The sequence below is a fragment of the Dromiciops gliroides genome, chromosome 4 (genome assembly GCF_019393635.1).
Source record: "Dromiciops gliroides isolate mDroGli1 chromosome 4, mDroGli1.pri, whole genome shotgun sequence".
NCBI classification, from domain to species: domain Eukaryota; kingdom Metazoa; phylum Chordata; class Mammalia; order Microbiotheria; family Microbiotheriidae; genus Dromiciops; species Dromiciops gliroides.
Window position 1 is genome coordinate 57165691 of NC_057864.1, and position 13294 is coordinate 57178984.

At 37.4% G+C, this 13294-nt stretch overlaps 1 protein-coding gene across 1 annotated transcript in view; it reads right to left on the bottom strand.

Annotated features, from left to right (window-relative positions):
- TMCO1 (transmembrane and coiled-coil domains 1) overlaps window positions 1-13294 on the bottom strand; it is a 41773-nt gene that overhangs the window by 9589 nt on the left and 18890 nt on the right. Inside the window, exons 5-6 of the mRNA XM_043962877.1 lie at window positions 12479-12546; window positions 1365-1509 (exon numbers count right to left, since the gene is read on the bottom strand). Of these exons, the coding sequence (XP_043818812.1) occupies window positions 1365-1509; window positions 12479-12546 (213 nt within the window). The remainder of the gene's footprint in view (window positions 1-1364; window positions 1510-12478; window positions 12547-13294) is intronic.

The following is a 13294-nucleotide window of genomic DNA, read 5'->3' on the forward strand; positions in this document are numbered from 1 at the left end:
TTCAGGTTTTGCTATCTCAAAATCCAGAGCTCTAACCACTGCATTACCTGAAACTGGGACCCCGGGAGGCTGGTCACACATTAGTATCAGGAAAAGATCTGAATCTAGATCCTCGACTCCAGAGCCAGTGCTCTTCCCATTTACCTCACTGCCTCCTAAATTTTGAACCCAAGTGTAAGACTTTACATCTATTCCTAACTAAATTTCATCTTATTAGATTTAGTCCTTCTAGCCTGTCAATACCTCCCTAGATCCTGATTCTGTCAATCGTGTCTTGGTAATTTCCAAAGATAAACTGCCCAACCTCCTTTAGTGGTCTAACTAAAGTGTACCGCTAACTGGACCCAGCATCAGGAGAGTATTGAGCTCCAATTCCACCTCTGAGGTGTGTGACTATGGGTAAATCATTGAAATTCCTTAAGTCCCATCATTCTCATCTGTAAAGTGGTATACACAGAGAGGATCTGCCTCATAAGCTTGTTGGAAAGATCAAATGTGACAACATGTTGTGTGTATCAAGTGCTCTGTAAACCTCAAAGTCCTACATGAAGAAGGAAACAACAATTAAAGATTAATCAAGCTTTCTTAAATACTTATTATGTGGAAGGCACCATTTAAGGAACTGGGGATAATCATTCATTCATTCGTAGAAACAGGATCATAAGATCATAGTTCATTTTACAGATGAGGAAACCGGAGACAAAAGAGATTAAGTGACCAGCTCAAGATCTGAGGTAGGAAGAATCAGAGGTAGAATACAAATCCAGGTGCTCTGACTCGAGAACTAGAGCTCTTTCCATTGCACTGTGCCACTTTTAGTTTTAAGAAGCATATAATCTGGTTGGGGAAATGAGGGAGGCATGTGCACAATTGTAATGCATGTTAGAATAACATAAGTGTGTCAAACCAAGAGGTATAGCAGATTTGGAGGAGATCAAGAGGAAGGTTTCATGGCAGATATACCACCTGAGGTAGGTATTAAACAAAAGGAAGGATTGAAATATGCAATCAAAATGCAGTTTCACAATAATAATCTAGAATTCCACCTACAGCTATGCATCTAGAAGTTCTCTGTAGCAATAAGGCATCCACCATTAAATACAGAAAAAGCGAAAGGCAATCTGAGGTATGAATTCTTATTACAGGATTCAGAATTGGTAAGGACTTTAGAGGTCATCACATCCAACATCATTATTTTACAGATGAGGAAAGTTAGGCCAAGAGAGGAGAAATGACTTGCCCAAAGTCACTAGCTATTAAATTCTAAGCTAGGATTTTATCTTGTTCCTTTTACTCCAAATCCTCTTTTCCCACACTAAGATGCCTCCAATAATCTAAGTATAAGCAAGATTATAAATACTCACCTGTCTAATAGACATGGTACAGAGGATGTAGAGGAAGATGAAGGAACAGTCTGTATAATCCTCCCCCAACAGATTTCGATGAGATAATCCTTGGATGTAGGAAAGAGGAGTGAAGGGAAGCTTTGCTACCACCCTACCATCAAATCTAGGAAGGAAAAAACAAATTATTGTTATTTTTGGATGACTGATAAGATTCCCAGTTCAGATAAGCTCTTGGGACAGGAACAACACTTAGATTCTTTGATCTCTGAAACACAAAGAAGTCACCAGATGTAAGGACCTAAATAAAGTGCAAGGATGAAAGGAGGTTTGGATTATTCCCATCACCCATTCTCTAAAACATGAAATGTAGTTTATGAAAATCTATTTTAGGGACTCATCCAGCACAAAATATATTTCCCCAGACCTACAGATAAATGTCATACATATTTCCAAGAAGACAGAAATATCAGTCCTGAGGATAGGTATTTCAGGTGCTACATGTTTTTCTGAGGCAAATAGTACATAAACGACAGTGGTTATCAGGAAGGGAGAAGAAAAAAGAGAAAATACCAATGGGAAGTTGCTGCACACCGATTAGGCAATTTTGCTAGTAAAAAACTAACATATGTTAATAATAGCTGCAACACACACGCACGAATTACATCTTAGTGAGCAGCTAGGTGGCGCAGTGGATAGAGCACCAGCCCTGGAGTCAGGAGTACCTGAGTTCAAATCCTGCCTCAGACACTTAACACTTACTAGCTGTGTGACCCTGGGCAAGTCACTTAACCCCAATTGCCTCACTAAAAAAAAAAAAAAGAAAAAAAAAAGCACTGTAAATATTATTTAGTCCACTCACTTCATTTGACAGCTGAAAAAAACTGAGGTCCAAACACTTCATACATGGCCACACAGACAGGCAGCACAGCCTGGTCTAGATCCCAAGTCTTCTGATCCCTACTTCAACATTCTCTCTACTACACTACAGTATATGAAATTAGGAAAAGAGAAAATTTTTCCAATATAATTAAGAAACTTACTAAAGCAAAGCACTGCAAGTCAAAAACCCTGAGTTAAGTCATAGGCTTACTATCACATTACGGGAGCTATTCCGGTGCTGTAAGCCCCATTTTGTTTCCATGTAACACTGAGAAATTATTTTTTTTTTTTTGCGGGGCAATGGGAGTTAAGTGATTTGCCCAGGGTCACACAGCTAGTGTCAAGTATCTGAGGCCGGATTTGAACTCAGGTACTCCTGAATCCAGGGCCAGTGGGTGCTTTATCCACTGCGCCACCTAGCTGCCCCGAGAAATGATTCTTCTATTAAATTTCTCAGGAATAAAGAGATAACTAGAACTCAGAAAATGTATTTTCTACCTCCTCTCTACTTTTTGCTTTGTTAAGTGTGGCAGTAAACAATGTGGTAGATTTAGAGATGGATAAGGCCCTTTAAAAAAAAGTCAGCTAATCCAATCCCGTCTTCCAATGGCTAGGGGTTAAAAAGCAACTTGCTAGAGGTCACACAAGGTAGTAAAGTGTAAGACTGAGACTTGGACCTGGGGCCTCTAACTTCAAATCCGTTGTATCACAACTGCTTCTAGTCATCAAATGGAAGAAGATCCTTTCCCTGACAACTCCATTTTATAGTAACATGATAAATGGAGTATCAAGCACTGAACAAAACTACCAATTTTAGGACTAAGAATTCGTGGAATCAAGGATCACAAGGAGTAGGATGATTTTTCATAGTCTGAAGTAACAATAGTGGAAAATACATAAATTAGCAGCTGTATTACATACAAAGAGTTCATTTCCCCTCAAAATAGTTTGTAAAGTCTTTCAGAAACATTACATACTAGGGAAGTATCTATAGAGGGGGGAAAAGGGAAGAAAGGAATAGCAATATAATCCTTTCAGAGAAAAAACAAAGAAAGAAGATCTTCTAGCCTTTTTTTTTTTACCATGGCAACTTAATATTAATACAAAAATCTGTACTTCTGCTTGCAAAATTATTCTCTTTGAATAACCTTCAAATACTACTTGACATTCAATTTGAGGTGTTTTTGCTGTTGCATTTTCTAGTTACCATTTCTAATTGCTAGAGATCCTACATATATGTTCCTGCCTTACACAAAGAGGTATCTCTCTCTTACACGCCACAAGTAATTTGGTAAATGATGATGAACCAATTATAACCTACACTTTATAATAACTTTACCATAAAAAGTTTTACTTTTTCTAGGAGGGGATATTTAGATAGTAATCTAAGTAAGAAACAAATCCCAACACTTACAGAGTACCTACTACAGAGAGGTTTCCTACTTAAAATCCCTTTTCTAACTATGTCTTTGTTCAACAACAGGATGGAGGGATGAAGAAGATACAGTGAAAGGATATTATTATCTTTCCCATTCAGTTAATCACCCTGCATAGGCGACACTATTAACTATTGCTTCCAAACTTATCCCCATAATCCAACCTAAGAACAAGAACAGTTGTATGCTTCCCATATAACAGGCTTATTTACTAGGGTGTGGTAACGACTGGAAAGGAAATAAAATTTATTCTCACTGCAACTTTCCATCCTCAAAATTGATTTTAGTCAATGTTATAGCAGGTGCCTACAAAGGCCAAGCAAACTTTCTATTTCACTTTACCTGTGTAGGCCTCAATCACCTCATCTGTAAAACAACATGGACTAAATGATCTCAACAATTCCTTCAAACCCTAAGATTGGATGTTCTATGACCCTCAGACCCCTTCCAGATTTAACAACCTGTTGTTCTGATCATAACAGATTCTTTTCTACTGGACAGGGCATTGGTCACAGGACTGGGATTACACCTGGTTAAAACAGACATGTTATTACAGAATGAAGGGCTCTGCAAAAGTGTCCTTGACCAAAAAATTCTCTCCCCCCCTCTAACCAACCTTTCTTCAAATTTCCACAAAATTCATTTTTTAAAAAATCATAAAGATCTTAACTAAAATGTTATCAGTTTCTATGAGATTCTTAACCACTAAACCAAAACTCAAATTTGTTTATCAACTTAGCCCCCAAAGCAGGGTGGTGAGAGAATGAGACACTTGACAAATACCATCTCATTTGATCGCCACAACCCTAGAAGGCAGGTACTATTATTATTATTCCCATTTTACAACTGGGGAAACTGAGGCAGTTAAATGATTTGCCCAGGGCCATACAGCTAGTGTGTGAAGCTGAATTTGAACTCAGGTATTCCCAACTCCAGGGCCAATGCTCCACAGCTGACTCTCAAGACACTGAGCAAGTAGTTAACATTTATAAAACACTTTAAGTTTTGCAAAGCATTTTACATGTATTATCTCACTGGATCCTCACAACAACATTGTATGGTAGATGTTATTTTCTCCATTTTATAGATGAGGAAACTGAGGCTCTGAGACTTTCAATGACTTTCCCCTGAACTCATCTTCTTGACTCCAAGTCCAGCATTCTACCCACTATGCCACTCTAACTGCTGTTATTTATGTAGCCTTGGGCAGGTCTCTGGCCTTCAGTTTTTTCCTGTCAAAGAGGTGGGTTGGAGTGGGTAATCACTAAGGTCTCTTTCTATCTTTAAATTCAATGGTTATAGAACTTCCACTTGAATGCTTCCAGTGACCGTGTACTCACCACCTGGGGTGTACGGGTTTGGGGTCAAGGATGACTAGCACCTCGGTTGTGCGGGCTTGCCTATTTGTCCACTTTTACTACCTACCTCAACTCTCACCTGTGGCTTCAAGAAGCTATAGAATATGCAACAGCCACACCTCTGCAAAACTATCTCAACAGACAAGCTAAAAGAGGTTAACGGTTACCCGCAGGCTTCGAACCCATCAGGGTATCTATCTACTCTGAGCTTGTGAACACTTCCCCAAGCAGAATGAGAGGATGAGAACGATTTGTTCCAACGGCCATAAAGGCGGCTGAAGTCGGCACCGTGGAGCACTTAGACCTTGGTCAGACGTCAAAGGCGCCGTGGTCATCCACTGCATCCCACATCATCATTAATTGTCCTGACTCCTGTCCTGCCACTGGACTTCAATGAGTCAGGAAGACAGAGGCTGATAACTATGCAGCTCTATGATGTCACCGGCTCCTTCTAAACAAGGACAAACAAGAAGAGTTGCCCATCCTCCATGTGATACATAATCACAACAAAGCTATCTTAGATCTTTTAGATCTCCTTGACTTGGATTGGAACCAGTTAAGCATAAAGTCAGACAAACATGCAAATATTAACTATGAGTACCTGCTCGGTATAAAACACCACATGCCTACCAGGCATTGTGGGGCATAATAAAAAATACGAAAATTTCTGAGTCCTTGTCCAAACAGGAGTATCTAAAATGATGTCATGCCAGGTTTCATATAACATGATCCTATCTTTTTCAAGACAGAAAACTTTGGGAAGGTGAAAAACAGAAGTAAAGATGGGGCTCATCAAGCGCCAAATACTGGTTTCTATAAATATAGCAAGAATTTTTTATACCCCATTAGACTCAACTCAAGTATTCTTAATCAACTTTAGTTAGACATCTATTTTAAATACCAAATAACCTACTTGATATTCTCTGTGTAAAATATTGATTTCCTGACTATTATTAGTTGTCTTCTACATATTAAGAACAGCTAGGTGTGTGTTTCCTTCCTTTTTATATATATTCTCATACAAAATCAAACAGATGAGCACCAAAGGAATATCAATTCCATTTGGGAACAATCTCTGTAATATTCTATTAAAAGTCAAAATAAAGTTTAGCTTGAACTAGATGTTTTCATTGCCTAATGTCATCTGTTTTACAAAACAAAGCCTTGGGAGACTACATCTAATAGGCGATGGTGACCCAACATTTTTTTTTAGCTGATGGAACTACTAAAGCAGATCCAATTGGCTATTCTTTTTAAGAAGTTTCAAAAACAGAGCTAGTTAGCAATTGAGCGAGATTTGTACTCAGATCTTCTGACTCCCATTCTACTTCTCTTTCTATGGTATCAAGCTGCCTCATAATTACTGAAAGGGAAAGAGGTAGAACAAAATAGCTTTTTAAAAAAATGTCTTCTTGTACATGTTTAAAAATTGTTTTTTTAAATTTCCAGTTCCAAATTTTCTCCCTTCCTCTCTTCCACCCACTGAAAAGGAAAGAAATACAGTGCCCAATATATATATATATGAAGTGACACAAAACATATTTCCACCTTAGCCGTTTTGTTGGAAAAAAGTAAGAAAAATTTAAAAAGTGAAAAAAAAGTATACGTCAATCTGCACTCGAGTTCATCAAGTCTTTTTCATCATGAGTCCTTTGGAATTGCCAAAAACAGCTTTGATAGAAAAACACATTAGGAGTATTGGAAGGACTTAAGTACGTTTAGCCAGGAGGTGGAAGTTGGACAATGGAATGGGACACTGCAGTTGTCTTCAAATATTTGATGGGCTTTCACATGGAAAAATAAATACTTAGTTATTTCAGAGGTTAGAATTTAAAGAGAAGCATATCTTGGCTCATGTACAAAAGAGTACTCAACTGTCCAAAAATTAAATAAACTGCTTTATGAAGCAGTAAGTTTTGTGTGACTTAGAAATGTTCAAGCAGAAGCTAAGACTATTCATTCGTCATAAACACTGTGCTGGTTATTTTGTGTATGAAAAGGCTGAGGGGAAGGAGCTAAGAAAAATACAAACTGTCTAATCTCACTGCCTGTCCAGCAGCCAGAAAGCCACAAAGTCTTAGCCATTCTTTGGCTTTTTATTAGACATCTACTAGTTGTCAACCAAAGTTTAGAATACCAAAGGTATTAAGCATGTCATTTACCTAGCAACATTAAGAAAGTACAGGGTCACAAAGAGTTCAAAATCTACAGGGGGAAAAAACTAGCACCGCGAAAATACAAAGATCAAACAGAATAAAAATATGAAAATGATACAAGGATGAACAATAACATTTACATTGTATTTGGGATAAACCTACACTAAGGAGATTCTTAGGAATGGGAAAACATCAATTTAGGCGAATGTCATTTCAAAGGCATAAAATCATAATGTAACTCGCTACCCACATTTCTCCTATAAGACATACTCTATGTTTATTCTTACTCTTTGTACATGAAATTCCTTCCATCTGGAATGCCCTCTAGCTAGCCATATTCTACCCATCTTCCAGGTTCCACCTCCTCCAAGCCCTCCCCTGATTATTACACACGCATTGGGTGGGCCCTTACGTCGCCCCCACACAGCAGGAAGCAGTAACAGAAGAGATGATCTTCGTCCTTTTTCCTGGGGTAAATGAAAAGGGGGGAATGATGTAGGAGGCAAAAAGGGGTTAATAGAAAAACCTAAGATCCAACCTCTAATTCAGATGTTAGATCCAAAAGGGAGTTAGACCCCAGTTAACGGATAACTTATGCTAGGTTATCATACCCATTGTGATCAGTACTCATAACGGGACCATAAAGGGTCAGGTCATGTAACAATAAAGGAAATGACATGGGTATAGAAATTCTAATGAAAAATGGAGGTGTTTTGAAACTAAGCATGGGAATCATAAAGAGACATGCGCAGAAAAGGCCAAATTTGTCCCCAGATTCACCTTATGATGTGTAAACCCCAAAAACACACCTCCACTGAAAAAGGTACCTGCCTCAGGGGTTGGCTTAGAACACCAGGAACTCCAAATTAGGATAAACCCTCCCCTGTACCTCCCCAAGGTGGAGATTATTATGAGACTGATAATCAATTTATCAATACTATAAATATAATTGTCTTTTCTTTCACTAGTCAAGAGATACCTTTCCACTTTTCTGGTTCTCTCCCTGTGATCACTCACAGCATTACAATAAAACTTGGGAAACTGAGTCACTGAGTCTTGTAATTCTTTTGGGACGACTCACGATCAATTTGACCCTAAATTTCAGCCCACATCATTATCATTACTCCACTGAATTCCAAAGAAGTTTAATTCCTTTGTAGTTCTCACAGAAACTGTATAATTCCGCATAAAGAAATTGTTTCATATGTTTTTAGTCTTCTTTCCCCAACTAAATTTTAAGTTCCATCAAGGCAGAAACCTTATCTGATTGTATGATATCCCCTCTATTACCCAAAACAATTTCAGGTCAAGTAAGGACTTAATAAATTTGTGTTGTTGAATGTCAGAGACACTCTAGCAACAAAGTATAAATAAACTGAGTGGACCAAAAATACTTCAAAGAGCACCCTGAAAGTGACTACAAAACTTTGAAATACAAATAAAACAGGAAACTGGCTAAGGAATCATTTTGATGATCAGAGAAGAGAAATACCTCCAGGATGAAGTGATATCAGGGATTAAATAAGAGACTTTCTAAGCAAGACCCAAGTCAAAAAGAGAAAAGATAGGCATTTCCATATAAGATAAACTGATGCAATTCAGTGATACAAGATTGGTTCACTGGGATATAAATACATGGACAAGGTTTTGACAAGATTTACAGTTACTTTAAAATTATTATGGAACTTAAAAATGGATGTTTTTCTCATGGACATGGAAATAGCTTAGAAAGAGAAAACAAAAGGTACAGGTAAATGGATATTTCACTGATTGGAAAAGTATAGACAAAAGGGTTCCTTAGGGATTGATAACAAAGCTCATCTTAAACCATTTGATAAAGGATATGTCATTTCCAGGTCTTTAGATAATACTAATTTCTTCCAGATAAGTGAAATGTTCAGTCAATGGAGATGACATAGTCAAAGCTTTCAAGGTGGTGAGTGGGGAAAAAAGTGGTCTGGTGCCTCATTGTTTCCAAGAGTGGAGCAACAAATGTACAGAAATCAAAATTAAATCAAACTACACTCACAGGAGGACATCTTAGAACCTATTAGTTACTATCTAAAAATGAAACCTGATGATATGTGCTCAATGGGCTAAGAATTAAGAAAAAACCAGGAAGATCATAATAGCAGCTCATGTTGACATAGTGTTTAAAGTTCTGATATCCACAGTAGTGAGGTAGATGGCAAAACATTATTATCCTCACTTTATGAGGGAATTGAGACCAAGATGAGTTAAGTGACTTCTCCAGGGTGACACAACTGGTAAAAGATTAGAACTAGGAATTAAACCCATATCTCTCAGACTCCTGAGATTCATTATGAAGGGAATTGAAAATAAAACAGAATATTTTGTAAAAAGTCAGGATACAGAGGGCAGCTAGGGGGCGCAGTGGATAAAGCACTGGCCCTGGATTCAAGAGGACCTGAGTTCAAATTCAGTTTTAGACACTTAACACTTAAAAGCTGTGTAACCCTGGACAAGTCACTTAACCCTCATTGTCCCCTCTCCCCTCAAAAAAGGCCAGGATACATCTGTATCCAAAATACTTCAAATTATTTTAGTTGTTCCACTTCAATAGAAGCATAAGAGATCTAAAGATAATAATAGGTTAGCATTTATATAGCACTTTAAAGTTTGCAAAGTGCTCTTTACCAAAAGACTATCAATTTTATCCTCATAACAACCCTGGGAGGCAGGATTATTTTAAAGACAGATAGAGGTTAAATGACTTGCCCCATGTCCCATAGCTAGTAACTGTCTCAGGCTGGATTTCAACTCAGGTTTTCCTGACACCAGGTCCAGCACTCTATAATCAAGGCAAGGGAGTGATTGCTATTAGAGGACAGACTAGCACTAAAGATTCATCAGTTTGCAAGGGGATCAAAACCTTGTATAGGGAGCAGCTAGGTGGCGCAGTAGATAGAGCACCGGCCCTGGAGTCAGGAGTACCTGGGTTCAAATCTGGCCTCAGACACTTAACACTTACTAGCTGTGTGACCCTGGGCAAGTCACTTAACCCCAACTACCTCACTAAAAAAACAAAACAAAAACAACAACAAAAAAAACCCTCGTATAGATTTACTTAACAAAACTGTAGAGTACTAGAACTTGAGGGATATACTTTAAAACTCAAAAGATAAATATAAGATACAACGAAGAAGTGGCAGAAAAACAATTCAAACTATACTTATACAATGTTGGATTGAGATAATATGAAAAAGCAGAATTACAATATATAATTGATGACAAACTCATAGAACTCATTGCTCTAAGAAGTGTTCAGACCTGAAAACATAAGTAAGTTCATGAATAGTTTTTAACAATTCAGATAACTACGTTAATGTTTTAAAGATACACCCCTAACCTTATGAGGCTATCATTATGGGGAAGAATGATGTTCTTCTATAAGCGGTCTCACTGTCAGACATAAAATACTGAAGGAGAGATATCATGGTCTGAATCTGTATGAAAATTTTTGTTCTTAGTAACAAAAAGATATCATTCTTATCTCTAGATAGAGATATTATTCTTATCTCTAGACAGAACCTGGTTGTTATAAAGAAACAAAAGGGTAAAGGTAATATATACAATAGAAAATCTGAAATTATAAAAAGAGGACTCCATTTAGAATTCAACTTTATAAGAATACCACCAGCCAACTAAAACACTGTATTTTTATTGTACTGGCTTGAAAAAGGCATGGCGGGATCTTTTAAAAAACATAGCTCTTTACTTCCAACCAAGAATATTATCCAGTTCCCACATCCTTATCCCAGCAAAAACCTAAAAATCTCACCAGAATGAGTAATTATCAAGAAACCCAGTGAGAACTTCCATCCCAGAACTGCACAAAAAAATCAGCCAGATGTCCATGGCCAATAGGAAAGGGAGCTGTCAGCCAAACCAGTGCCAGCACTGCCTTTCCATGAACCCAGAGAAGGGACAGAGATGTCTGTAGGTTCTTTGTCCTAAAATCAGCAAGTGTGTATGTTTAAGGGGGTTCAGGGAAGTCTTTTAAAAATAGACCTGGAACCAAGAATAACTTATCCTGAAAAGCAAAGTATAACCCTATAGGGAAAAAGAATGAACATTTAATGGAGTGGAGGACTTTTAGAAATTTCTAATGAAAAGACTTGAGCTGAATAGGAACTTTGATATAAAAACTCAGAAAAATCTGAGAGGCAAATTTATTTGTGCAAATTGGAAGACGAAGGGCTAACATTTTAATAGAGGGACAAGACCAAGTGCCCTTTTAGACCCATAATGTCTTCAAAGGATACTTAGAACGTAAGAAAAACAGAGGGTGGATTGGTTCTGTTTTGAGAGTTTTTAGCGGGGAAAGAAAAAGGTTGGATAAAAGGAAGTAGGTAGAATGGGAATCAGAATTGCCTCATCTTTGACTTGGAAAAAGGAGGGCTGAATATATAGACCTAGAGTCTGATGCAGAACAATGTGAAATTCAGCAGAGAAAGAGGTAGGAAAAGAGAGAGAAGGTGGTTTGGGAGAATAATACTAGGGAGGGACTAGTTGACTGTAAAATATACTTCCTGATCTTGAAAGGGAGAACAGAAAATAAAAAGAATTAGAAACTAAAATGATGCCAAGCAACTGGAAGAATGACTGAACAAATTATGAATGTGAATATGAATGGAATGGAATATTATTGCACTAATGAAAGAGATGATTTCAGAGTTTTTTTTCTTTTGCTTTTAATTAGGATGGGAGTGAATCAATGGTGATGGGGAAAAAAAGGGCTACTGAAACTTTGTTAAGAGGGCAGGTAGGTGGCGCAGTGGATAAAGCACTGGCCCTGGATTCAGAAGGACCTGAGTTCAAATCCTACCTCAGACATTTGACACTAGCTGTGTGACTCTAGGCAAGTCACTTAAACCCTCATTGCCCCACCCCCACCCCCCCAAAAAAAGAAAGAAAGAAACCTTGTTAAGTGATCAGTGAAGAAGAGAAATTCAGAAGGAAGCACAAACTAGATATTTTTGAAAGTAAGATGATGGCTTTACTACATACTTTAAAAGCAAGCCATATGGGAAAGAAATTCAAGGTTTCATATACAATCCTCTCTTTGTCTCCTGGTTTTGTATATGGAAATGCTAATTTTTTGAGTGTTTTAAGTTCAGAATAAAAAAAATAAAAAAAAAACAGTTCTTTGCCCCTGTTTACAGTCACATAGCTTTATTACTGTTGAATGCTTTAGAATTAAAATGCAAAAGTTAAAAAAAAAAAGAATGCATTTATATGTATACAGTTAGGCAAAAACATTTTAGAGAGGGATTACTTACATGGAGTTAAACATTCCCATCAGGGCAGTAAAACAAAAGCCAATTGCAAACATAGATTTCATTCGAACCTGCAATGAGAAAGGTCACACAGTTATATATCCTGCTGGCAATCACCAAGAAAAAAATACTTTAACTGCAATGAATATAAATTTTAGTTTGACAAGGTTTCAAGTGTCCAGTAAATAATGACTCTCTCTCATTTAATATAATATGACTTCCAAGTAAAAGGTGATTAAGGGAGGTGGTAAAGATTCTTCAGCAAGTTAATGAGAGCTGGCATCACAGCTCAGACTTCCTCACTTAAAGTCATATTAAAAAGCAGATTAGAAAATCAAGCTATACAAGAGAACTATTTAATATTCACCATGCTCATCCTGGAAAGAAAGCCTTAAATGTGCTTCTCCTTAAAGGATAAACAGGTGATGAAATCACCGTTTTTATCACCCAGGAAATGTTAGACCCCCCCCAAAACAACAATGAGAACAAAGACACCTATAGTAAAGGCCTCCAAAAAGGCACTAATGAAGATGGACCCTTTAATATTTTCCAATTCTCACACTGACAGGACATGATGACCAGGAGGTATGAAATGAAGTCATGATAAATAAAAGTGCTTCACTATTTGATAATACAAGGAGTCTATGGGAAAAGAGGCAAGAACTGTGCAGGGACAACTGATGAACCGTGAGATGGGCTAAAAAAAAGTACTTATTCAACTTAATAAAACCAAGTTTTACAGCTAATCACACACGTTCCATTTTAAACTAAATGACCAAAAGCACGGCAAATAATAAGACTGCCTTTGCAGATTGCAAA